The sequence below is a fragment of the Myotis daubentonii genome, chromosome 15 (genome assembly GCF_963259705.1).
Source record: "Myotis daubentonii chromosome 15, mMyoDau2.1, whole genome shotgun sequence".
NCBI lineage: Eukaryota > Metazoa > Chordata > Mammalia > Chiroptera > Vespertilionidae > Myotis > Myotis daubentonii.
In genome coordinates this window covers 41,132,797-41,160,262 of record NC_081854.1, presented here as the reverse complement: position 1 = coordinate 41,160,262, position 27,466 = coordinate 41,132,797, and the positions used below count along the sequence as shown (strand labels likewise).

Below are 27,466 nucleotides of genomic sequence, written 5' to 3'. Positions count from 1 at the left end.
CCCCCCGCCCCCAGTAGGGGGCATGCAGGAGGCAAGGATCGCTTTCTCTCTCTCTAAAAAAAGCCCTAACCAGTTTGCTTAGTGGTTAGAGCATCAGTCCCAGGAGTCAGTCCTAGGACTGAAGGATTCCTGGTGGCTCTGGTCAGGGTGTGTGTGGGAGGCAACTAATGTGTCTCTTTCACATCAATGTTCATCTCTCCCCTTCCCTTCCACTCTCTAAAAAGTCAATGGAAAAAAATATCCTTGGGTGAGTATTGACAAAAAAGTAGATAGCTTTGAGAATCCTCAGAAGAGACATGAGAGAGATTAAATGATCTAAGAAGGAAGAGAGACAGAAGAAAAGCAGGCCAAGGACTAAAACTATAGACGCTAACATGAAAAGGATAAGAGTTATAGCATTTCTTAAAAGAATGTTTCAGGGAGATAATGCTCAAGTGTGTCCACTGCTACTAAGGGGAAAAGATGGTCATTAGATTTAGCAATGTGGAGCTGACAGATAACTTAGAAAAGTGCAGTTCCCCCAAAGTGATGGGGTAGGGCTGAAAAGATGAAACTCAAGAGAGGGGATTATGTGCCTCAAGAAGCAAGCTGATTCCACACTATGCTGTGGGAAAACGGGAGGTTTAAGCCAGAAAGACTTAAATCAGCATGAGAGGCAGATGAGTGTATCCACTATGGAAAACAGTATGGAGGCACCTCAAAAAAATAAAAAAAAGGAACCGCCTTATAACCCAGGGATTCCACTTACGGGTATATATAGGAAAAAAAACCCCACAACACTAATTCTCAAGAATATGTACACCCCTATGTTGTGTTGACCATTGTCACTTTTTTTTAACTTGACAATCTAGCCCAGCCGGCATGGCTCAGTGGTTAAGCATCGACCTATGAACCAGGAGGTCATGGTTCGATTCCCCAGTATGGGGTGTGCAGGAGGCAGCGGATCAATGATCCTCTCTTATTGGTGTCTCTCCCTTCCTCTCTGAAATAAAATAAAAATATATTTAGAAAAAATAAATTTGACAATCTAAGGGGAAAAAAGGCCAGTGCCCTGACTAAATAGTCAAGTACTGCATCCTTTAAAAATCCTTGACACACACACACACACCAGCTGAAAACCTCTGGCCTAGAGCAAAAGCCTATTTACTTGTGCCATCAGAGTTGGGAGTTTAAAATGTTAACCTCCCACTAGTCATCTTACCAAGCTTTGTAACTCAGATTTCAATTCGTGTCCACAACTAGCCGGGACGAGATGGCACCCAATTAACAAAACAAGAAGCGGCGCCAGGGAGTCAGGCCGGCAGGCCGACCTTGGCTCAGATCCTTGCTCCGACACCTACTCTACCGGTGGGACCTTAGGCGGGTTTCCCCTCACTAGTTCGCCTGTAAAATAATAATAAAAGTATGTACGCCGCAGTGTTGCTGTGAGGCTAAGCTAAAAAAAACTAAAAATCAGGTTCTTCAGTCACCTCGGAAGTGACGCAACTAACCGGCGCTCAAACCGAGAACAATTATTTGCAACCCAAGAGTTTCAGGCTCGGCTCCCGGGAGACGGGCTGGGGAGACTCCGGCCTGCAGCGAACTCGCCTCCGAACTCGGTAACTTCCGGGACCGCTCGAACTTCCTGTCTTCCCCGCCCCCACCCCGACCGAGGGCCTCTCAGAAACCCCGCAACAGCCGGGATTCCGGCGTCTTGGCCCTGACGGTTGGGGCCGCGGAGAGCGCCCGAACCTTCTCAGGGCGCGGGGTTCCACTGGGGCGCCCCAACGTTCCGCATCCAGAGACCAAGCTCGGATGTTATCCCGGAGACAGAAGCGCAAGGCCCGGGGAGAGGTAAACGCCCTCCTCACCTGCAGCCGGAAAGACGCGGTCGGGCTCGCGAGTCCGCCGCAGTCCGTTTCTTCCGCAGAACTCACGTCTCCCGATTCCAACCTCCCCGCCTCAGCCGCTCAAGCTGCCCGCCTAAATCGTGGGCGGGGCTTTCTCCTATTGGGCAGCAGTCCCGGCCGTCGACCAATACCCTCTCTTCTTCTTCCTTTGGTCGCCGCTGGGTAAAAGAGCGGCGCTCTCATTGGCTGGTCCTTCGCCAACGGACGGGACCGCGCGCGAGGAGGCCTCGTCCAATTGGTTAAAAGCTATGGCCCGTCCCCACGTGTCCAGCCCTCAAACGCGCTGGAGGAAGGCTCTTGCCGCTCTTTATTTGAACTTTCTGGCGGAAGAAAAGTTGTAGGAAAAAAGTTTCTCGGTACATTTTGAGGAGAAGATGACAATATTAAAACTGTGGCTCCTGCTGCTTCTCCCTGTTTAGTAAAGGAGCTGTCTTTATCCAAAGACTGGTAACTAATAACAATAATTTCAAAATATTCCCCTCCCCCCCCATCCCGTTCGTATATATTCTCTCTTGGGTTTGGAGAGCGCATGCGGATTTGCTTACCTGATATCTTCAATCCCAAATCACTGCAGTAAATTGCCTGCTACTAAACTATTGTCACATCACTTAAACAGCTAATATTTTTCAAACATCTCCCTGAAAGATGAAATCTCGCTAAAATCTAAACCTGGGCACAGACTGCACATTGCCAGAATTTTATTTACTCGGCTGCCAATTTTCAGTGGAATTGGTAGCAGACGAGAGCATAAGTGAAAATCTTGGCCAATACAAATAATTACAATGTTTTTCTCCTGCAAAACCAGCATTAGCATTTTTTTTCCTTTTCCCCCTTTTCTTGCTATAGCTTTTAGCCTGGCTACTCCAGGAGAAAGGATTTTTCTTTCGCAAACACATTAAGTTACAGAGTTGAGTGTAAGACATTTTGAGTCATTCTCACTTAATGTAAGTTGCTTGTTCAATGTAAAACAATTAGAACATTTTTTTTTAATTAGAAAATTATAGAGGCAAAAAAAGGAAAACTCTATCCAGAGAAGTCATCATAAAGTTTGTTTAAAATCTTCATCTGGTTAAATTTAGAAAGATGGGATTCTGTTTTAATCTTAAAATATATCTGAGTGACTTCCCATGTTAATGGATACATAGGCACATTGTAAAATACTGAATATTCTTTGAAACGATTTTAAATGAAAAAATGAATAGGTAATATAGCAATGAAAAAATGAATAGGTAATATAGCGCATGGCTAAAGAAATGTGTGCAACACAAACGGCTGCTTAGTGAAAACTCTACAGAATGTTACTAGATGGTTCCGAAAGCATATTCATTCATGTCCACCTAATGGCCATGTTCAGAGGAAGAGAACAAACAAAGCCAGAAATATATAGTCTTGTCTCCAATTTTCAAAGGTTACATATAGTTAGAAAGAAATGTGTTGGCTGTGTTCCCTTTAGGAGTGAAATTCCAAGCTTTATGGGTGAAAAATACCAACCTTTCTATTGGCTGGTGGAACCTAAGAAGATTCATTGGATGTGAATCACGAGAAGGAATATATCTGCTGAGATGGATTCCCATGATCAACCAAGGGCCCACATTTTACAAATAATAAGAGCTGAGCCACTGTTTGCTGGCAGGGGCTTCTCATGTGCTCCGTATACCAAGCAGAGCTGCTGGCACTAGGCTCTGCTTTCTAAGTCTTCCTAGGTGACTGTGAGGGAGCGCCTAAGACCTGCCCTGTCCAATCAGAACTGCTCCATGGTGACCAATCAGGAGTGGAAGGGAGTGATTATAAAGGAGCATGAGAAAACTTTAGGACTTGATGGATATGTTCATTATCTTGATTGTGGTGGTATCTACATAAAAAACATCAAATTGCACACTTTATTTTTTTCATATATTTTTTTAATTTTTTTTAAATATATATTTTATTGATTTTTTACAGAGAGGAAGGGAGAGGGGTAGAGAGTTAGAAACATCGATGAGGGAGAAACATAGATCAGCTCCCTCCTGCACGCCCCCCACTGGGGATGTGCCCGCAACCAAGGCACACGCCCCTGACCAGAATCGAACCTGGGACCCTTGAGTCCGCAGTCCGATGCTCGATCCACTGAGCCAAACCGGTTAGGGCTTCATATATTTTATTGATTTTTTACAGAGAGGGAGAAAGAGTTAGAAACATCGATCAGCTGCTTCCTGCACGCCTCCTACTGGGGATGTGCACGCAACCAAGGTACATGCCCTTGACCGGAATCGAATTTGGGACCTTTCAGTCCGCAGGCTGACGCTCTATCCACTGAGCCAAACCGGTTAGGGCAAATTGCACACTTTAAATGTGTATGGTTTATTATTATGATGATGTTCATTATTTTGATGGGGTTTGGATTATTCATGTGTATGCATTTGTCAAAACTCATTGAATGGTATATTTAAGATTTGTGCATTTCACAACATAGAAATGTTTGCTTATCCCCCTAAGCCCCATAAACAAATATTAAACTTAAGTTTAATATAAATGCTGATGTGTTTTGGAATGAAGTGTACTGATATTTGAAATTTTCTTTCAAATGCATAAAAAACTAGGATGGATTAATGGATAGAGAGAGTCACGGATAGATGGATAAGTATGTGATAAACTAAATATAGTAAATCGTTAGCTGTAGATTTTAGGTGGTTGGCATATAGTTGTCCAGAGTATAATTATACTGATTTTTCTGTGTATTTGAAAATTCTCATAAATAAATGGTGTGTGTGTGTGGGGGGGGGGAATGAATTACAGGGCCTTGGAAGATATTCTGTGCAAAGTGAAGGACCCTGGAGATTAAGCTTTATTAGTTTCACAATAAATCCACTTCTGCCTGTAGGTCTGCCAGAGTACAAATAACTAATCTATAAGGGAGAATTTTCGTTGTAAGCCCTACAGTAAAGACAACAAAGGATTTTAAAGATGAATATAGAACCTAAAGAAAAACTCTAAAAAAAATAATTTTAAATGCTCAACCCGCCCACGTTTATTCTACATTTTTAATTTATAAAATCACTTGGGGCACAGTGCACGAATTCGTGCACCTTGAAAGGAACTGTGGGCCGCAAGGCAGTGGTGGGCATAGGGGTGGGTCTTGGCCCATCCTACGCACCCCCACCTGGCCCCTCTGGCAGCAGCCCCTGGTCCCCTGTCTGTTGGCAGCCCTGCTCCTGCCCTCATCGCTCCCATATGCTGATGGCGCTGGCCCCGCTTGCAACCGTGTAATGGTGGAGTGATTGGGGCCAGTGCCAGCAGTGGGTGTGAGTGGGGCTGGCACCATCAGTGGGTGCAAGCGATGGCTGCTGCCCTGATCACCCCTCAGGAGCAGGGGGAGGTGGAGAAGCACTCAGGGGCAATTGGGGCCAGCAGCCAAGCGATTGGGATTGGCTCCAGGTGCTAGCAGCGGGTACAAGCAGTGGCTCCGGTGCTGGCTGCGGGTGCAAGTGGGTCTGGCACCAGCAGTGGATGTGAGCAGTGTCTCTGGCACCAGCAGCAGGTGCAAGTGCCAGGCAGGACTGCAGGGCACAGGAGCAAAGAATTTTTAGTAACAACCAGAGGCTCGCTCCAATGACAGCGACTGGCACCCCACCTTGGTCTGGCGCCCCCACTCACCTGCTCTACCATCCCGCCATGGCCGATGCCCACCATTGTCCACATGCGCCCCCTGGTGGCCAGCGCATGTCATAGCAACTGGTTATTCGGTTGTTCCGTTGTTCGGTCTATTTGCAGATTAGCCTTTTATTATATAGGACTAGAGGCCTGATGCACGAAATTCATGCAAGGGGCTTGGCCCCCACTGCTGCAGCGGCTGCCTCTGCCTCGGCCCCCGCCGCTGTGGCTTCATCCAGAAGGTTGTCTGGAAGGATGTCTGGTCTAATTAGCATATTATGCTTTTTTATTATAGATGCTCTAGTTTTAAAAGAATAGTAAAATATACAAAAGAAATTAGCCATATCTTCCCCCCCTCCAGAGATTACTAGAATATAAGCTCCAAATTTATTTTGTTTATTGTGTTTCCTCAGTGATTGGAACAACAGCCCACGCATTTGGTGTTGAATGAATTGGGATGAGTTTTGTGGGGGTTTTTTTTGGGGGGGGGCAGGTATTTAGAGGTAGGGTTAGTGTATGCTTTGTAAAGCATTCACCATGAGCAAAAGTATAAAATTCCAGAACAAGAGGACCAGGTTCAGGAGACACAGGTTTGAATCTAGCAGAGATTAAAATATGGGAGTTCCCAGACGAACATATTTTGTTTGCCCTATATGGCATTAAAATAATTTTTGATGAGATGCCAACATTTAAAAATATGACAACTTACAGAGAAATCTGAATATTCAGCTTCTTTTGACAAATTGGAAAGCTCTGGAAACACTGAAGTGAGCAGCGGCTGTCCTGAACAATGCTCGTCTGTTCACCGAACTCCGCTTCAGGCTAGCACACTCATGGGGGTTTCCTCTGAGACACTATAGGCATTAGAGTTTGCAGTATCTGGTAGAACTCTGGAACTTCATATAGGAAGCAAGGTTAGGGTCAGAGATACAGGCCATGGGTACCCAAATGGGGAGTTTGTATTTTGTTCAATGGTCAAGAGGAAGACTGAACAGTGTTTGCTTAGTTACTACCATTGTGTAACAAATCATCCCAAAACTTAGTGGCTTAAGACAACAATAATTTATTTAGATCATAATTTTGTGAATGGGCAGTTTTTAAAAACAAAATATTTTTATCGATTTCAGAGAGGAAAGGAGAGAGAGAAACATCATTGGTGAGAATCAGATTGGCTGCCTTCTGCACACCCCCTACCAGGACCTGCAACCCGGGCATGTGCCCTTGACCGGAATCGAACCTGGGACCTTTCAGTCCGCAGGTTGACGCTCTATCCACTGAGCCAAACTGGCTAGGGCTGAATGGACAGTTTGGTCTGGTTCAGCTGTGTGGTTCTTCTGGTGTTGACTGGGCCAGCTGGGTTAGGTTGTCTCTGCTCCATGTAGCTCTCATTCTCCAGCATAGTAGCCCGGTTCATGTCTGGATCAGGGTCCAAGAGAGGGAGTGGAAGTGTATAAGGCCTCTTGAAGCCTAGGTTTGGAATGGGCACACCATCGCTTCCACCTTTTATTGGCCAAAGCCAGTCGCAATACCAGCCTAGATTCAAGGAGTGGAGAAGTAGGTTTTATTTTTTCCCCCTTTTAAAAAATCATTTTATTGTGGAAAGTTTTAAGCATATTCACCCATATGTACCCATTATCCAGATTCAACTAGCAACTCAGAGCTAATCTTATTTTACTTTTTTCTTTATAACTAGAGGCCTGTTGCATGAAGAGATTCATGCAATAGGCCTTCCCTTCCCCTGGCTGCTGGCACCGGTTTTTCTCCGGCACCCGGGACCCAGGCCTTCACTCTGGCCGGAGCCACCTTCAGTCTTCGCTGCTCCGTCCCACTCTGCCGTTTCGCACCTATGTATGCAAATTAACTGCCATCTTTGTTGGGTTAATTTGCATACTCTCCTGATTGTGAGCATAGCGGAGGAACAGTCAATTTACATGTTTATTAGGTAAGATTATTTTCCCTCCCCCTGAATTATTTTAAATTAAACTCCAGATATATCATTGCATTATCTATAAACCTTTCAGTTTGTAAGAGAGGGTATTTCTTTTCAATTGAAATATAATTGACATACAATAATATATTAGTTTCATGTGTAGATTCCACTTTGCCATGGGAGGAGCTGCAAAGTCACAGTGCTAAGAGGTGTCCATACAGAGAGAGATACGTTTTTGTAAAACATCTATCACAGTTACTATCAGAGACATACTTTTGACAATATCGTTTGGAGGGGGATGTGCTCTGCATGACTGGGAACTGTTTTCTCTTTGTAACAGAGAAGTGCTGCTTCCCTGAATCCATAAATAACTTCATGCTGAGGACAGGAGAGAGAAAGATGCCCAGCTTTCGCCTCTTCCAGTTTCTTGTCCAGCGACTCCTTAGTTTCTGTTTCAGTCCACAGCTTTGTAAAAGATAGACAGCTTCTCTGAGATTTCTGTGAATGAATGAGCAGAAAGTTAGACAATAAAAGGGTGCTGAAAGCCAAGCTAGAAGCACAAAGATGTCTCTACACTGCACAACAGTGCATAAACTGCACTCCCTTTGGTCTGGCTGGATGGAGCCTAAACCACCATCTGCATTCATGCCTTAGTGATATGATGTTCCTTCTTACTTGGTCAACTTCTCAAATACAAGTAGCTTCTCAAATACAAAGGAGGGGTAAACTCCCATCTTAGTCCGAATTAGTCTCAGTTTTAGATTCTCTAATACCAGGCTGACCCTGAGTTGCAAGGGAGCCTAGAAGAGGGAAGAAGGAAAGAAGGAAGGGGGAGGAGAGAGAGAGAGAGAGAGAGAGAGAGAGGAGAGAGAATGAGAGAGAGAGAGAGAGAGAGAGAGGAGAGAGAATGAGAGAATATGAATATAGTGAATATAAGCTGGAATAATCTACCTCCCCAACCCACTTTAGACTAAACACCATCCCTTAACACAGAGTTTCTGAAGTCCTGTACTATTGATATTTGGGCTGTAGAATTCTTTGTTGTAGGAGGCTGTCCTCTGTATTGTAGGATGTTGAGTAGCATCTATCTACTAGATGCCAGTAGTATGATCTACCCCACCCATCGTCCCTGAGTTGTAACAACCAAAAAATGTCTCTAGACATTGCCAAATGTCCCCCGAGGGGCAAAATCACCCTTGCTTGTGAACCATAAAGGAAATCTTTCACAAATGTGAACTAACACATGCGGCTCACATTGTTCGGATCAGAGAGGACCTTACCCTTAATAGAGGGCCGCCTGGAGGGCTCGAAAGCCCGACAACTATCAATGATCTCCTGCAACTGTGAAGGGCAGTCTTCACCCAGTGGCTCCTGGTGCTTGTCTTTAGCTACCAGCTGGCGGATCTTCCCAGAATCACAGCCTGGCATGGAAACAAGAGGATGAGAGGCTGAAATATTGCTCTGGCACTCACACATCTCTCTGGATGAGGATTGCTGGCATCAGACTTAGGGACTTTAAGTACTGAAGAAACAAGAGCTTCCAATGACTTCAATGACCAGCCCAGGCAGTGCCCACATTGGAGAACAAAACACCCAGGACAGCACTGATGGGGAATTTCTAGTCTTCTGGAAAAGGACCCAATCCCAGCACCATCTGAGCCAACCTTCACCCTGGTTACCTTCAAACGGGGTCTTCCCAGTGACGATTTCCCAGAGGACAATTCCAAAGCTGAAAGAAAACCAAGAAGCTGAACAATCAGAATGTTCCTGTTTTCCCAGACCTCTTAGCCATTTCTAGAAACTTCAGTGAATTTTTTTGATTGCCACCCAATTCCATTCAACAGAGTAGAGGTATGATGGTGTTTGGATGTGGAGTTTGACTTGGGCTTTCCTGTCCTGTTCATCTGAGTTAGAGTCTGAGCAAGAACATGAACATACCTGTATATTTCAGCGGCTATGTCATATTTATTGTACGGGTTTTCCAGTATCTGAGGTGAGATATATGCTGTGGAATTGACTCTCCCTTCTTTTTTTCTCTTAGTTGTTCTGCCGATGGAAGTCTGTGTTTTGCTCAACTCAAATCCTGAAAGCTAGATAGAAAGTTGAATTAGAGATAGAAAGAAACAACACGATCTTGGGTTGGGAGTAGTGGGCAAGGGCTTGGTACTACACATGATTGTCGGGGAGAGTCTTTTACCTTTGAATTGTATTTCCAGTGATGTCTTCTCTCTGTGGCTACCATACTGGCTGGCATTATGGGTTTAATTTATTATGGTGTATTGACCAAGAGAAACACAAAGGTTTCTTCTCTATAAAATGGGACAATGAGGATTACCTGAGATAATGGTTATAAAGCACTTGTAAGACTTGGTAAGTTGTAGCTGTTCTAGTCTCACTGTATTAGATGCAGTGCTTTCTCAGTTGAGGACTTAACTCCACTAAGTGAGGGTGGAAGAGGTGCATAGAGCTACCACATGGCTTGTTTTCTCTCAGAAGCAGTTGGAAAAATGACATAGGGCACCCTCTCTGTTGATCTGACCCTATGGAACAGCCAGCCTGTTACTGTGGATTTTACATGACAACTCTGAGTTCCCCCCATTGACCCTGCATGGCCAATGCCATGCTCTTAAAGAAGCCACAACGCGATTAATGGGAGCAGATAGTCTCCCTTCTCCATGTACACCTGTCATTAGTGCCATCAGTGTGCAGAGGTGTGCCACCCCCAAACTTGGCTAGATATGCAAGGATAAGACACGTAGAGGGCTTATCCACCACCCTTTTTAAAAAATACGTTTTCATTGACTTTTTTTAGAGAGAGAGGATGGAAGAGGAATAGAGAGGTAGAAATATCAATGACAGAGAAACATGGATCGGCTGCCTCCTGCACACACCCCACTGGGGATTGAGCCTGCAACCCAGGCATGTACCTGGACTGGGAATCGAACCAGTGACCTCTTGGTTCATGGGTCCCCGCTCAACCACTGAGCAACACTGGCCAGGCTCATCCCCTTTCCATTACATGTTTACTGAGCACTAACATCCTCTGACACCTGTCACCATGCTAGATGCCAGAGAGGAAAGGCTGAAGAACACATGTTACAGTCCGGCGGGATGAGGACCCTGAGTGATACAGTCATGGTGTTTTGGGAGCACTTATATCACACTGATGAGGAGGAATGGCAGAAAAGAACTATCTTCTGTTTTGGGGGGACTGTCTCTGAAACTCATAATGCTGGAAGAAAGAAAGCCATCTGTGGATGACAAAGAAAATATTCTTTTAGCATTTGGGAATTATGGACATTGAGTTAAACCCTTTCTCTTCCTTATTAGAATCCGACTTTTTAGCTCCATTCTCTTGGGAACCTGATAAAAGCAGACTGTCACCTATGCTCTTATGTAATATGTTGATGACAAAAAATGATCACTGATTGGTAAAGCTTATTGACAGGGTATGCAGACTATAAAGAGCTGATAGGGATGCTGGGATTTGTGGTGAATCTTTTTTTAAAAAAATACATTTTATTGATTTTTCACAGAGAGGAAGGGAGAGGGATAGAGAGCTAGAAACATCGATGAGAGAGGAACATTGATCAGCTGCCTCCTGCACACCTCCTACTGGAGATGTGCCCACAACCAAGGTACATGCCCTTGGCCGGAATCGAACCTGGGACCTTTCAGTCCGCAGGCCGACGCTCTATCCACTGAGCCAAACTGGTTAGGGCATGTGGTGAATCTTATAACTGGCATGCCTCCATGGGGACACTTGAAGATGTGCCTCAGAAGTTGTTATAATATGACTTCCGAGGGTCATGAGGCTTCTAAGGCTAGAGGACCCCACACCCACCCGAGGGGAGCCTCTTTCTCTAGCACCTGGGGCAGGGCAAAGAGAACACCTCCTGGGTGACTGTGGGACAGCTGTGGGGACTCCACTGGAGAGAAAGATTTGACGCTGCTGTGCTGGTAAGCTACGTTTCCTGCATGATACCCTTCTAAGTGACTCCAAATGCCAAGTGTGGCCTATGTCAGTCCTGTAAGTCTGAATGCCTAGTTGGGCCTGAGAAGATCCCCTGGTGGGTACTGGGGGGATGTAGAAGTGGTGTCCAGGAATCTAAAGGGAAATGACTCTCGCCCAGCCAGTGTGGCTCAGTTGGTTGGGCCTCCTCTTATGCATCAGGAGGTGGCTGGTTCAGTTCCTGGTCAGGACACATGCCCAGGTACAGGCTCGATCCCCAATAGGGGGTGTGCAGGAGGCAGCCGATCAGTGTTTCTCTTTCATCAATGTTTCTATCTCTCTCTCTCCCTCTCCCTTCCTCTCTCTCTGAAATCAATAAAAACATATTTTAAAGATCATTTGGTCCCAGTCTCTTATAAAAATAAGGGAAATGACTCTTAGCCCATCCCTGCTAAGCAGGTGGTGAGTGAAGACAGGCATCCTAACAGGCAGGATTGAGTCTGACCTATGGTGGGCACCCGGAAAGCTGTCCAGGCAAGGAAAGGGTTATGAGTTCAGTTCTAAGGCAGAGTTAAGGCAGAGAAACAAGCAGGCACAGCTTTTCTGGGCAACAGGTGTCCCTCTCCCGGCACCAAACAGTCACCAAGGTTGAACTCAAAGAGCGCCCTGGAAGGCCACACTCACCTTCACTTGGTAGTTGTTAGTTACTAGGAAGCTCCTGCTGCTGATGTTTCTATGCAGCTCAGGGGCTTCGGACCGGTGCAGCCTGATGTGACCAGAGGCAGGGAGCGTTAGTGACCTTCGCAAGACCTTCCCGGGCGGCTTGACAGTTATTACCGGAACAAGGAGGCTGGTCAGTACCGTGCCTCTCCCCCTTGTACCTCAGTTGTGGGCTCGATCCCTGGTCAGGGCGAGGGCTGGAGGCAACCAATTGATGTGTCGCTTTCACATCGATGTTTCTCGCTCTCTGTCTCTCCCCCTCCCACTTTTTCTAAAAATCAATGGAAAAATATCCTCGGGTGAGGATTAACAACAACAAAAACTTAAGGAAGGGGAGACTATTTTGGGCTTCTGGCCTGTTCTCTCATCCTCTCTGGGATATCAGTAGGGAAGGAGGACTCATTCTGTTCTTCTCAGCATCCTTTCAACCCATATGGTACCTGTATAAGCCACTGGCTGCCCCCACGGCCAGGACAATGCGTTCAGCCAATGTGAGATCCTTTTTCTGATCCAGCAGTTCCCGGAGGGTCCCGAGCTCACAGTACTCCATGACAATGGAGAATTGAGGTGGGGTCACTGATGGAAAGAAGATCAGCCCCACTCAGAGGTCCTGCTCTGCAGCCCATCTCCCCCTATCTCTACAGACACAGAAATCAGCGCTGCACTGCTTTTCCCCCACGCTCTCCCCATCTCACACAGTTTGCATCCTGACCTCACTGAATGGGTCAGATACCCACAGAGTTCCCATACCTCTTCTTCATAGTATTTGGCATGTCGTAATTATACATTCTCTTGTTATTTGAGTAATGTCTCCCCTACTCAAGTCCAGATCCCAGAGGGCAGGCTCTGTTTTGTTCACACCCTCAGATGCAAGAACCGACACACAAAGAATGAGTCAGTCACCTCAGCCATCACCCAGGAGACCAGATATCACTGGAAATTTTCCTTTAGTTGAGGGAGGCTGTAGAGAAACGTCTAAAGGGGAATAAAACACTTAAAGGGGTTGCTCTGTCCCCTCTGTAAGCAAGAGCAACAATGCATAACCCACAGGAGAGGCCATGCTATGAGGGAAAATGCAGCCACATTAAAAAATTAAAATGAAAAAGAATCTGACGCATGAGGCTCTTGGTCAAGGGGCAGGTTAATTGAGTCTTGGGTTTGATCTACACTAATGATGATCCAGGGTAGATTCCTTATACTGATCAGTCAGCTTTATCATGTTTTATTGCAACAAGATGCTTCCATCACTCAGGCCAGTATCTGAACAAGAGCCCCAGTAGACTGGGAGAAAAGGAGGTGGCCACATTAGTGTAAATCAGCCCTCAGGATGAAGCCAAATTCAAGTCCTTGTTTCCTGAAAGGATATGGGAACCTACATCTTGGGATGCAGAAAAACGAACACTGATCATAATAACACTGTGTAGATCCCACCCTTCCAGCTCTTCTTTAAAAATGCAATGCATTATAAGATATATGACAGACCACCAAAAGAAGGCCCAACCCCAGAAGCACTCCGTACCTGTTTCATCAATGCAAATCCCAAATATACGCAGGATGTTAGGAGAATCAAATTTCTTCATGGTTGTGACCTCATTATTGAAAACATGCCTCACTGTTCTATGAGGATGAAAGGAACAATTAAGATTTCAAGATGGGAGGGTCCCTCTGAGAACATTTAGTGTAGGGGCCATCTGTGCATGTGTGGGGGATTGTCAGCATCCTGGGGTGAGATGAGCTTGGCCACTGATGGCAGTGTTTAGCAGTAGAATTAGCATGCACGATACATGCTACAACATAGATTTACCTTGAAAAGATCACGCTAAGTGAAAGGAGTCAAACACAAAAGGCCACATATCGTATCATTCCATGTGTGCAATATCCAGAACACACACATCCATAGAGACAGAAAGTAGATTAGTAGGTGCCTAGGGCTAGAGAAGGTGGGGGTAGCAGTATATGGGGAGTGACTGGTAAAGGGTCTAGGGTTTCCTTGTGGGATGATGCAAATGTCCTAAAAATCACTTTATGGCAATGGTTGTACAACTCTGTAAATATATTAAAAGCCATTAAGTTATACACTTTAAATGGGTGAATCTTATGGTATGTAAATGATGTTTCACTAAAGTTATTAAAAATACTATCCCAATCAAAATCTCAATGTGTATGTTGAGGAATGTGATATTTATTTAGCTTAGTCAACCTGAGAAAGAAGAGCCAAGATGGAGGGAGTTACCTTACTAGATACTGAGAATTACTAAAAAGTCATCATAAAAACAAAACGGTGTGATTGGTGCAAAGAAAAATTGACCAGTGGAATGTAATAGAGAGGTTAGAGCCAGATCCATGTCTAAATAGAAACTTAACATCCAACAAATGTGGCACCACAGTCAATGGGGAAAAACATTTAATAGCTGGTGTAGAGAAAATGGATTCATTGTATAGATAAAAAATAAAGCTAGGCCTTACATAATATCAAAGGTGGATTCCAGGAGAATTAAAGCCTAATGTGAGAAATAAAACTCAGTTAATAGAAGAAATCTGGAATGCCTAGGGGAATGGAAGGGCACCTCAAGAGCACAAATACATAATAAGGTAACATTTTGGTAGAATTAATAACATCGAAATTTAAGATGTCTGTTGATGGACACCACTGGCAAAATTAAAGTATAGACAATATGATGAGAGAAGACCTTTGCAATATCTCAAACTTAGAAATGATTAATTGCCACAATATACATGTTTATCTTCTACAAACGGACGTGACAAAAACAGCAACCGTGACAGAAAGAAGGGCAATATAGAGAAGTGGAAACCCACATAGCTAAAAGCCATATGAATAAATGTTCAAATTCATTAGTAAACAGAAATGCAAATCAAAATAGCGATAGGATGTTACTTTATAAGCATAAGCATGAGAAAAACGAGAAAGCTGGATAACACTAAGAGTTGGTAGAGATATGTAACTCTAGAGCTCTCACACATTGCTGGAGAGAGTATAGGCACCTGCAACCCATTCTGGTAGTACTTAGTCAATTTCATATCCGCATGACCCATTGAGTCCCCTCCTGGCAACACAGCCCAAAGAAATTCTCGTACAGGTCCCTAAAGGGGTACTTATGGTGGCATTATTTTTGGCGGGGGAACGTTGGAAACAGGTTGGGTTCCATCACTGGAAAAATAGGTAAAATGTGGGTCTACACCGCAGACAGCAGTCAGAAGGAAAGGGCCACAAGTACAATACTAGTTCCCTGATGCTGAGTGGAAAAGGTAAGAACAGTAGGCAACAGACATATAACATGACCGCTTGTGAAAATAAAAGATGCACGCACACATAACAACAACATACATTTTACAAGAACACCTACAAACAAAACACACTTTATTGCCTGTGGAGGGGATGGGGAACTGAGAAATAGGAATGGAAGGGAATACAAATTTTTAAATAACTAAATGTATGAATAAAAGAGAGAAGTTTCTAGAATTGAGGTTGGAAGACATGCACTTAAAGTCTAGGCTCTGCTCCTTAAGAGTAGAGGGCAAGTCATTTCACCCTTTGGGGCCCCATTCTCCCACCCAATGGAGACAATACGCCTCTCTCCCTGGGGAGTTTTAGAGAGGAAGTGAAATGATACATGAGATAGTAACTATACCAAAGCTCTTACCCAGGGTTTCTGGTCTGGACGTTGTTGAATACTTTTATGGCCACTGGAGAGTGGTAATATTTTCCTTTAAAAACTTCGCTGAACTCATTTTTCTTTAGAGAGATCCAATCAGAAAGCTCCTCCTTCTTAATCTCCTTGATTTTATATGCGAGGACCGCCTTTATTGATGTCTGTAATTCTGACCGTAGGACAGAAGGAAATAGAGTCAATGAGCTGAGGAAGGTGTCCTAAGGGAAGAGGTGTCTCTGCAAACAATGTAAGTGGGAAGCCTTACGCCATGACCCAAAGCTGGCCCTGGCGGGACCTTCTGGCTCACTCAGCCTGGGGAAGAGGCTCCAGAGCCTCTGAGTGACCAGTAGAGACACAGCTGGATGGTTAACAAAAATGTGTCATGCACTTCCTGCCCCTCTTCTTCAAGTTCCTGTCTGTCTCTCCAGCCTAAACCTCCATCTCAATCCGTCTCTCTCGTTTGGGAGCCCTTCCTACTCCTACTGCCACGTGAGCTCGGCACTTGAACATTTAGCATCTTGTTTAGTCATTTCAGCTCTAATAGTGAGATACATAGTTCAAGCTGAGTGACTCCACTGCTGGTATGTGTTCACACGACTCTCTTTCCTCTCCCTCCCTCCTACCCTGTGGCTGTGAGCTCCCCTAAGGCAGGGTCTTTCTCTGCATCTGACTTGGCTCTACGTACAAGGCTCTGACAGCAGATACAGATTGGTCAAATGAGTGATGAATGAGTATTCTAAATTTGATTTGCATTTGTTCTTGGGAATTCAGCAAAAGAAGCTTTGATACTATCTAGAGCAGTGGTTCTCAACCTTCCTAATGCCGCGAACCTTTAATACAGTTCCTCATGTTGTGGTGACCCCCCACCATAAAATTATTTTCGTTGCTACTTCATAGCTGTAATTTTGCTACTGTTATGAATCGTAATGTAAATATCTGATATGCAGGGTGTATTTTCATTGTTACAAATTGAACATAATTAAAGCCTAGTGATTAATCACAAAAACAATATGTAATTATATATGTGTTTTCCAATGGTCTTAGGCGACCCCTGTGAAAAGGTCGTTAGATCCCCAAAGGGGTCTTGACCCACAGGTTGAGAACCCCTGATCTAGAGGCAGTTGTCAGCACTTAGACTGGTACTAAAAGGTATCTTGAGGGTTAAGAAGTTCCCTTCAAATGCTACTCCATGGACAGAAAGAAGCCTGGGCTAAGTTATGAGCACCTCCGCAAACCTGTGGGCTGTTTCCAACCATCCAGCCTAGAAAATGGGTAGTGGTGGGGTGGGGGAAGACTGGAGTTCCTACTGAACAAATGACTTTGGTTTGGGGGCAGTCAGAAGCAGCGGGTCACAGGTAACTCACGGCGCCTCATGATTTCTTCCACTGCATTTTTCACTTGCTCCACGAAAGCTTCGATAATGTCACTTCCTGCTGGAAAAAAGAGTAGCAAATACTCAAAAATAGAAATGCGAATTAAAAGCACACGGAGGTCCCATGTTCTTTAACTTACCATCTTCATTGCAGTAGGGATTACTACCACTGCTCACGAATATTCATCTTTCTACTTCTTTTTTTTAAAAAAAATACATTTTGTTGATTTTTTTATAGAGAGAAAGGGACAGGGATAGAGAGTTAGAAACATCGATCAGCTGCCTCCTGCACACCCCCCACTAGGGATGTGCCTGCAACCAAGGTACATGCCCTTGGCCAGAATCGAACCTGGGACCCTTGAGTCTGCAGGCCGACGCTCTATCCACTGAGCCAAACTGGTTAGGGCTTGTCTTTCTACTTCTAAGCACATAGTGAATGCCTTGAAGCATGGCCGTGTCACTCGCTTTGACTAAGAAATGAAGTGAAAGAAATGCGAAGGAAGTTTGTGTCAATGCGAAAGTGCCATAACCTTGAAAGTTCCTGGAAAGGACAGCTGCTACCTCGGAGTCTCCTGGACTTTGCCTAAATAAGAAATAAAGTTTTCTTTCTTTGAGACACTGTTGTGTGGTTTGTTTGTTTTTTTTACACCATAGCATAATCTCATCTATCATTATTTATATAATCAGAAATACATTTAAAAACTGATAGGACCTTCAGTGCTAAAGCTAATGAAGAAAAGTGTGGAGAACCACAATCTCATACATAGTTGGTAGGAATGATATTGATCTAACCTCTGTAGAGGACAATCTGGCAATCTCTATCAAAATTTTAAGTGCCAGGGGGAGGGGAGGAGGCTGGGGACAACTGTAAAAAAAAAAAGAAAAAAAAAAGTAAAGTGCTCATATTTTTTGACCCACTTATAGGAATTGTTCCTAAAGATATCCTGAAATATATGCGAAGATGCTTAAGGCAGGACTACTTACAATTGTGAAAAACTGGATACAACTCAAATGTTCATCAATAGGGAGTTGTTTAAATATATCTGGCCCACCATAACCGGTTTGGCTCAGTGGAGCGTTGGCCTGCGGACTGAAAGGTCTCAGGTTCGATTCCGGTCAAGGGCATATACCTTGGTTGCGGGCAACATCCCCAGTAGGGGGTATGCAGGAGGCAGCTGATTGATGTTTCTCTCTCTCTCATCAATGTTTCTAATTCTCTATCCCTCTCCCTTCCTCTCTGTAAAAAAATCAATAAAATATATTTTAAAATAAATGAATGAATAAATAAATCTGGCCCATGTATACCAACGAATACGAGGCAACTCTATGAAAATTAATATGGATGAATATTCAAGATTTAATGAGAAAAGCAAGAAGCAGAACAGTGTGTTTAGGATGCTATTGATAGTGTAACAGTGATAAAAAAAAAATCTATATCCTTAAATATCTGGGAGGCTATTCAACGAACTGGTAAAGAAGATTATGTCTGGGAAGGAAACAGTTCCTTTGAGGTCAAGGGTGAGAAGGACATTTACTTCTCATGCTGGGCCCTTTTTGTACCTTGTGAATGTATTACTTGATAAAAGTGTTTTTAAAAACTGAAAAGCCTCACTCATTTATGAATAATAAAGACCATTATAAGCTGATGAACAAAAATAGATACAGAGGCAGAGCAGCATTAAACAGACTGTCAAACTATAGCAGGAAGGCTGGGGAGGGTTGGGGCGGGGGGGGGGGGGGGGGAAGAGATCAACCAAAGGACTTGTATGCATGCATTTAAGCATAACCAATGGACATAAGACACTGGGGGGTAGGGGAGGCTGGGGGAAAGTCAAGGGGGGAAAAAAGGAGACAAATATACTACTCTTTGTAATATTTTAAGCAATAAAAAAAAAACAACTGAAAAGCAAGAGCAGAAAGTAAATCCTGTCCTCCAAGTTGATGACACCAACATGCCCCCCACCTTTCCCAGGAAGTGGGCCAATGAGCGCTGAAGATTAGGAAGGCTGGGGGCCAGTCCTGTCTTTCAGCTGGATTGGCCCCTGCACACACCTCTTTCCCCTGGCCCCCAACCCCTGATTCTGTTTTTCTTTGTTGGGTGTTTGCTTGGAGGATTACAGGTGTCTCACTTTCCCTCGTCCAGAAAAGAACCCATTTTGCCCACAGGTCTCTTCTAGGCGCAGTTTGTCCTGGTTGAGTGTCCCCTGCTGACCTGATTGGGGATGGACCACCTTCCACATCAAGGTGGCAGAACAGTTATTTTGCTGGTCTCCAGTGCCCAGAAGGTTCATTCAAATGTCCTTTACCCTCTCCTCACTTCCTCTCTCTCCACCCACAATCCTTACAAAAGGGAAGAGTTTAGAATTCCTATCACCAGGATCTGCAAAGGGGTAACAAGGCCACATTTGTTTCTGTCCTTCTGCTCTGTTCCCTCTTCTGGTGGCCCTGGCCCCACTGTCTCCCCTATTCCAACCTAGCCCATGTTTCATCCCTAAGGCCTTGTCCTCCACTAAAGTCCACCAAGTTCAAGGGCCACTCTAGTTCAAGCCACCATCATTTTTTACCTAGTCTCAAAGTGGCTCTTAACTAGGCTCACATTTCCACTCTTGCCCTCTGGGGTATGTTGAATGATTGGTCCCAATTCTTCACTCCTATGTAATAGTCTTATACATCCACACCACTATAGCTTCATAGCAGGCACACTGTATTTCCCTGTTCCTTCATGTTGGGCTTGGCTATATCAATGGCTTTGAATATTAGTGGACAAAAGTAGAGTGGACAAGGTGCTGGTACTGTGGAGCTTGCCTTCTTGCAATTCTGCCAAAAGAACATTCTCTAAGTACTCACTGCTCCTACAACCTTGGCTACAGAATGAGACACGTTAAACAGACCCAAATTAGACCTGCTACCTGGAGCCCAGCCCAGCCAAGGCCCCTGAGATCAGAAGAATTCCAAATGGACCCACAGATCTGTGAGCAGGAGAAGGAATGACTATTGTTTCAAGCCTCTGAGTTTTGGGGTGGTTTGTTATTGCAGTATTAGTATAGCAACTGACTAATACGTATCATTACAGTCCATCGCCACATGGCAGCCCAAGTGATGTTCTTTAATACAAGTCAAATCATGACAGGCCCACGTTTAAGACCTCCCCTTCCTGGCTCCTATGACTCAGAATAAAATCTACATTTCTTTTCATGCCTTCATGGCCCTGTATGACCTTGCTCCTGTATCTTCCGGCCTCCTTCTCCACATCCATCTCATACTACTCTCTCTTCCATGTCTACCCCACCAAAGCCATCCTGCCTTCTGGTTGTTCCTTCTGGTTGTTCCATTTATTCCCCATCTCAGGGCCTCTGCATCTCCTGTTTTCTCTGCTGGGAATGCTCCTCTCCCTCATCTTCATATGGCTTGCTCCTTCTCATTATTCAAGGCGTCCATTCCAATGCCACCGGTTAGAGAAGCTTTCCCTGAACACTCAGTCTGCACCCGCTGTCACTTTCTATTTCATTGCCCTGCTTATGGCTTTCATTGCTTTTAAATAAAATGACTTAGACCTCTATCTGCAGACTTTATGTTTTAAGGGGGCAGAGATTTTGTCTATTTTTCTCTGTGTTATGTCTCAGAAACGTAGAACACTAGCTGGCATACAGTAGGTACAGTTGTGTGCTTCATAATGTTGAGTTCAGTGATGGACTGCATATATGATGGTGGGCCATAAGCTTATAATGGAGCGGAAAAATTCCTATCACCGAGTGATGTCCCACAGTGATTACTTAGGTGTTTGTGGTGATGCTGGTCTCAGCAAACCTACTACCTTGCTAGTCATATAAAAGTATAGCACATACAATTATGTACAGTACATAATACTTGATAATAAGTGACTAGGTTACTGGGTTATGTATTTACAATACTATCCTTTTTATTGTCATTTTAGAGTGTACTCTTTCTACTTATAAAAATTTTACTGTGAAACCATATGCAATATTATGCCAGCAGCAACCTCATATATCTCGTGTTTACTATGTCTCCTGATTGCATTCTATTCTCTTGACTTAATCTTTTGTTGGTTTGTACAGTCGAATGTTGTACAGGCTTGTGGCCTAGGAGCAATAGGTTATAATGTATAGCCCAGGTGTGTAGTAGGCTAGACAATCTAGGTTTGTGTAAGTGCGCTCTGATGTTCCCACATCGCTGAAATCGCCGAATGACACATTTCTTTGAATGTATCCCTGCCATTGAGTGGCACGTGACTATCCTCAATTCATGTTTGCTTAGTTAATTAGTTAGTTCTTCCTCCTGATAATTTACATATTAACAGAAGGTCCTGGAAAAAGTAAGGCTGGAAGGAATTAGCTTCTGGAATTCTAGGTATTACATCAAAGAGAATGAAGAAGCAAAGAAGACATTAGTATCAACACCCCCAACCTCTCTCCTACTCCGGCTTGCCCAAATTTCACCAGGTCCCCCGCCGCCCGCCATATCTGGGCCCATGGATGCTAGGAGCTCTGAGTCACATGAATGACATCTGCTCAAACCTCTTCAGCCTTCCTGCTTCTCTGGTAAATCGAAACGAGACTAAAATGCCCCCATTTACTCCCCATGACAACAGAAGCCTTACCAGTTAGAGTCTGGAAGACTCGCCAATCTTCCTCTGCATCCTGCTGATCCTCTTTTTTCCAGGCTTCTTTGCTGATGCTTGAAATAGACACCCCCTGATACACCTGAAGCGCCAGTGAGAGCTCCTGGTAGACATCGTTCAGCCTATTGTTCACATCTGTAAAGAGTTCTTTGTTCTTCCCTGAGTTTAGAAACTTATGGAGAAAGGACTTATTGCTAAACTTATCTATCTTCTTCTTGGCTTCCTCGAGGGCAGCCTGGAAATTGTTCAGGGCAGTGATGATCCCAGGGGACAGATTCTCCTCTCCTTGGGTCTGGAGCTCTTGCAGAGGCTGCAGCAGGCCGTGGATGCGGTTCCTTAGACGTTTGTACTGTCCCTCGCAGTGTTGCATCTTTTCACATAGTTCGTACACATACTGGGCCCAGGAGATGACGTTCTTCAATATATCCATACCTGGAAGAAACTGATGCAATCTGTTCAAGTCCCAGAAATCTCCTGCATATTTACGACTGGGCTACAGGAACCTCCGGGGTGTCTGTGATTTAAATGGCTGAAGAATTCTCCCCACAATTTCATATGAGGTAGAGATGGCTTGACGTCCACCAATATCTGTTCTGCCCTTCCATAATAACAGAGCTGTGGCTGGGAAGTGTCGGCTCACCTAGGACTATATCTCCCAGCCTTCCTAGAGGCTTGATGTGGCCATATGACTAGTTCTCGTCCATGGGGTGAGAGTGGATATGATATGTGCTACTTTGGGCTGAGGCGGGTTTGTCTCCTCTACACACTATCAGCTGGATGCATAGGATGACACAGCCCTAGGGGTGTTGGAGTCCCGAGAAAGAAGGTAGAATCTCAAGAAGGAAGAATCCTGGATCCCCGATTCATCACTTAGAGGAGGGCTGCTCACAGACCTGGACCATCTGCCACGGACTGTTAAGTGAATGAGGAATAAACTTCTATTGTGTTTGAGCCATTATATTTTGGTGTCTGGTCATTATATCAGTTTAGCCTATTCTAACAAAAATATCCTGCCAAAGTATAGGGGTGACGATAGGATGGTGGGTTGGAAAGCTCAGGCCCTGTCTAAAGAAGGCAAGGGTTAGCCAGCAAGGATAAATGGTCCAGTGGTGGAAGATCTTCCAGTTTTGAAAGAGCAGACAGAGCCCTAACCGGTTTGGCTCAGTGGATAGAGCGTCGGCCTGCGGACTGAAGGGTCCCAGGTTTGATTCCGGCCAAGGGCATGTACCTTGGTTGCAGGCACATCCCCAGTAGGGGGTGTGCAGGAGGCAGCTGATCGATGTTTCTCTCTCATGGATGTTTCTAACTCTCTATCCCTCTCCCTTCCTCTCTGTAAAAAAATCAATAAAATATATTTTTAAAAAAGAAAGAGCAGACAGAAATCTGGATTTTTATGTTAAATCTCTCAGTTTAAAATCTTGCAACCAACCCTGGCCAGGTAGCTCAGTTGGTTAGAGCGTCGTGCCAATACATCAAGTTGCAGGTTCGATCTCCTGGCAGGGCACACACAAGAAGCAACCAATGAATGCATAAATAAGTGGGACAACAAATAGATATTTCTCTCTCTCTCTCTCTCTCTCTCTCTCAAATCAACTTTAAAAAATATAAAATCTTGCAACCAAGTAAAAAAATGTGCAGTCCAACTGTGTGGGTCAAATAAAACATGTCTGCCAACTGGATATTATTGCCCATGAAGCCCCAATTTGCAACCGTGGCCACAGTTGGCCAAAGATACTCAGGATTGTAACAGAACTTGGCTTCTGTCAATCTCAGCTTTCCCTTTCTATCTCTTTTCCCAATGCTTGAGCATCCCTGTCTCCCTAGTGCTCGTCCCCAGCTCTCTCTGCTGCGTTTTTAGAAAGCCGTGCATTTGTTATAGCCTACCCATTGTCTATGCACCCATGACTTCATTATGTAAGTGCCGCTCCCTCAGAGGCATTTGCACTAAAGACTCAGGGGTTTCCCAGGGACAAAGGAATCCTGGTGAACATCGGTGTTGCCCTCACAGCACCCGTTTTCCTACTTCCTATTACTGCCCAGATTTTATTGCTCCTCCCCCATTCAGCAGTGAGTGTGTAGGGAGCTGGCCCCACTTCTGGTTCTAGAGGTGAAACCTGATGTATCTAAGCCAGTGGTTCTCAACCAAAGGTGATTTTGCCTCCAGAGGACTTCTGGCAATGTGATTGCTACTTACATCTGGTGGGTAGATGTTAGGGTGCTATAATGCATAGGACAACCCCTCCACAGCAAAGAATTATCCAGCCCAAAAGGTCAATAGTGCTGGGGTTGAGAAAACGTGCTCTAAGCCATCAGGTAATTCCTAATAGCCTTTCACAGTGATTGATTCAAAATTGGGCACGCGGGCTAACTTGAGTGGAGGGGAATGGTTGCTGGGGAGATTCCTGGATCCCCTAAAACAGCCCAGGAAGCCAGCTTCTAACTCTTAATTTCTCTTCCCCTCCCTCTCTCTTTCAACTGAATATGGGTGAATGAGTGAGAAAGCATGGAGCCCCAATCCTAAAGCCTTGGGATGAGCAACCTACAAATGACAGAATGCAAAGAAAAGGAAAGAAAATGCAAAGGTTTGAACTGACCCTGAAGTCTACCCCATTTCTCAATTACATGTTTCATGAACCAATGACCTTTCTTATTATTTAAGCCAGTTTGAATCATGCTTGCTGTACTTGTAACTAAAGGCAACCTGTTTCAGTAATGAGTGATGATAATAACAATGATCACAAATCTCCCTATTCAGTTAGTATATGCTACGAACTTTGGAACCATGAGTTCACTGTTTTATAGTTGGAGATACTTAGGCTCAGGGAAGTTGCACTTAAATAAGTACAAGACCATGGTAATGGTTTCCAAAGTACTTTTAAACAGTTAATCTCAGCAGCTCCAAGAAATAGGTGGGACACCTATTTTCACCATGTTAAAGATCAGATAACAGTTTGGAGAACTGCATTGGCTTGACACCCAAATCTGGCTTTAAAGTGATGAGTGAAAAACAAGCAGAAGTGAAACCAACTGAGCAACCAGTGGGTACACTTTTGTTTTTCTTGCCTTAAAGTTATATGGACCTGGCAAGGGAAGTGACAGTATTAAGGCATGTCTAAAAAGACTCAGTGGATTGCATACTACCCAGCTACTCCCAGTTGCTAAGCAAATGCCTTCAAAGCCATTTCTTGGCACCCATGAGGGCAATGAGCTTTACACTTTTCTCTGGTCCAGATGTGAAAGTGTTGCTCAAGGAATCTTGCAGATTTCAGTTTCATAGCTTCAAGCTCCAATTATCCTATTACCAGCTTCATAAAAAAAGCTGTATCTCCACAATAATTAATCAGAAAAGATAATGGGGCCGAAACCGGTTTGGCTCAGTGGATAGAGCGTCGGCCTGCAGACTGAAGGGTCCCAGGTTCGATTCCGGTAAAGGGCATGAACCTGGGTTGCGGGCACATCCCCAGTGGGAGATGTGCAGGAGGCAGCGGATCGATGTTTCTCTCTCATTGATGTTTCTAGCTCTCTATCTCTCTCCCTTCCTCTCTGTAAAAAAATCAATAAAATATATTTTTAAAAAAAGATAATGGGGAAATACCTTACTCATAAAAGTGACAATTTAAAACAATACATTTTACAGAAGTGATGATGTGGTATGAAGAAAATCACACAAAACAAAGCTTAAAAAAAAATGGAGAGAACTGTTATATCTCTGGCTGTGAAGATTAGAAATGACAAGCCAGACAATCCTTCCCCAATTTAAACCCAATTTAAAGCAATTCCAATAAAACTCCCAATGGTATAGTTTGGTATTGAAACAAAATGATCCTAAAGTTAATTTCAAAGAGGAAATTGGTAGGAATAACCAGATTTTTAAAAACAAATAAATAAGAGGACTTACCTACAAGATGCAAATCTATTAAAAACTGCAATAACTGAAACTGCTTAGGGCTTATTAACTATTGATAAAGATATCAAAAGGATAAGAGGGAATAGAAGTATATACATATTTTTGACTCAACAGTGTGAATTTCTAGGAACTTATGCTGTAGAAAAGCTTGTCTGTGTATAGAAAGATATATACTAAGATGTTCATTGCAGTGCTATTTATAATATGGAAAGCTGCTAACAAGGAGAGGGAAAATTTACTATTTTTAAAAGCGAAAAAATCTTTAAGTGGCATAACAATATAAATCCATAAGTAATCTAATGGCATTTCCTTTTCTCCTCAAAATAAATAAAATAAAATAATAAAATAAAGAGGTATCAGACATCCTTTCCTGATGAGGGCATTATCACTCAGTAGGCTTCTTAGGCAATTCACCCGCAGGCAGCCTGGAGTTCCACTGTCTACTAGGGCTCCTTGCACGGCTCCTCTGAGCGGGTTCCCAGGCCCCTCCGACCCCCATCCATTCCACCTCTTCTTTGGCAGAAAGCAGTGAGTCATTTAGAGACCCGCGCGCGGGCAGCTCTACCATCAGAGCGCAGGAAATGAAACTAACCCGGACCCGAGTTCCGGGGAAATCGAACAGTGGGCCACACCACCCTCCGTTACTCCCCCATCTCCCCTCCCCGCCCAGGGACCCCACCGCAGCCCCCTGGCCCCGCAAGGCGGACCGCGCCCGGAGACCACACCAGACTCACCCTTGTCCCTCCCGAAGGCGTCCACTCTGCCCGGTGCACAGTCCAGGAGGCCCGCTCCAGCCAAGCAGGGGCTGCCTATGCCCAGCGGAGAAGTCAGTGGACGTGAGGCCACCAGGGAGTCCCGAGTCCCTGTGCCCGCTTCCCTCCGGGGCTCCGTGCTCTGCGCTCCCGCTCTGCGCTCCCGCTCCCTCTTCCCGCCTCAGGACTGTCTGTCGTTGGGGTTGGGGTTGTGCCTGAACCGTTCGGTCCTGCGCCCTCCAGAGGCCACCGCCCCAAGGCTGGCACGTGGACAGTGAAGTCTGACCAGCCCGGGAGCTTTTCAAGTCTGAGCCCACGGCTCAGGTGCCCTGGATCCTAGAGCCCCTTTCTAGAAAGTTCAGAGCGGAGTCTCCTCCCTTCCTCCTGGCAGTTTCCTCCTGCGCTTTCCACCCTCCCCCTCCTTCCTGCATTCACTCGGCAACTATTTCTAGAACACACTAAGTCCTCACTGAAGGCTCCCTGTAGGTTCTTGGACTGACTTAAAGGGGAACCTCATATGAGGAAACCAATTTGACCATAGGCTACATGGTATGCACAAGAGTTAAGTTTCTACAGCATATTTCTGGTCACAAAAACATCACCAAACTTCTAATAAACACCCCAAACACTTACAGTAAACATTGGAAAAAATGTGAACATGTACGTGTAAGAAAGACTAAAAAAACCAGATAGGATTGTATTTTCCAACCTGCTCATCCCAGTTCAGGGCTGGGTGGCTGAAGCCTCTCCCCGCAGCTCAGGGCGCAAGGTAGGACCCACCTGGACAGGATGCCAGGAAGTGCTTTCATCACACACACACACACACACACACACACACACACACCACACTCACTCAGACCTCAGACAGGGACAACGTAGACTCACCAACTCACCTCACGGGCACATCTTTGGAATGTGGGAGGAAACTGGAGGCCCCAGAGAAAAGCCCTGCAGACATGGGGAGACGTGCAAACTCCACACAGACAGTGGCCCTGGCTATAAAG

General features: G+C 44.7%; 2 protein-coding genes across 6 annotated transcripts in view; both read right to left on the bottom strand.

Annotated features, from left to right (window-relative positions):
* Positions 1 to 1,992, bottom strand: part of RFWD3 (ring finger and WD repeat domain 3) — a 36,684-nt gene extending 34,692 nt beyond the window's left edge. For 2 of the 3 annotated variants that reach the window (XM_059667467.1, XM_059667469.1), the window contains exon 1: positions 1,851 to 1,992. The gene's annotated coding sequence lies outside the window, so the exon portion shown is untranslated. Of the gene's footprint in view, positions 1 to 1,201; positions 1,648 to 1,850 lie in introns of those variants that run through there. The other variant, XM_059667468.1, reaches the window with a different exon arrangement.
* Positions 1,993 to 6,566: 4,574 nt separating this feature from the next.
* On the bottom strand, positions 6,567 to 26,856 carry MLKL (mixed lineage kinase domain like pseudokinase). 3 transcript variants are annotated; one of them, XM_059667477.1, is made up of 11 exons: positions 26,445 to 26,856; positions 21,783 to 22,245; positions 17,157 to 17,225; positions 15,784 to 15,961; positions 13,641 to 13,738; positions 12,562 to 12,697; positions 12,086 to 12,167; positions 9,388 to 9,539; positions 9,129 to 9,178; positions 8,730 to 8,870; positions 6,567 to 7,947 (listed from the first exon to the last, which is right to left on the bottom strand). In XM_059667477.1, the coding sequence occupies exons 2-11, from the start codon at positions 22,231 to 22,233 to the stop codon at positions 7,904 to 7,906; spliced, it is 1,401 nt and encodes a 466-aa protein (XP_059523460.1). In that variant the 5' UTR covers positions 22,234 to 22,245; positions 26,445 to 26,856; the 3' UTR covers positions 6,567 to 7,903. The 3 variants fall into 3 exon arrangements, with proteins under 3 accessions (XP_059523460.1, XP_059523461.1, XP_059523462.1); XM_059667478.1 differs by having other exon boundaries at positions 21,783 to 22,235; XM_059667479.1 differs by having other exon boundaries at positions 17,157 to 17,222; positions 26,445 to 26,855.
* Between the last annotated feature and the right edge of the window lie 610 nt (positions 26,857 to 27,466).

Bases quoted from the DNA above. Each gene is read 5' to 3' on its own strand.
- MLKL (XM_059667477.1), bottom strand. From the start codon at position 22,233: ATGGATATATTGAAGAACGTCATCTCCTGGGCCCAGTATGTGTACGAA. The intron at 13,739-15,783 runs GTAAGAGCTTTG...TCATCCTCATAG, and splicing joins GTCCAGACCAGAAACCCTGG to AACAGTGAGGCATGTTTTCA. The intron at 9,179-9,387 runs GTATGTTCATGT...GTTTTCTTTCAG, and splicing joins ATAGCCGCTGAAATATACAG to CTTTGGAATTGTCCTCTGGG.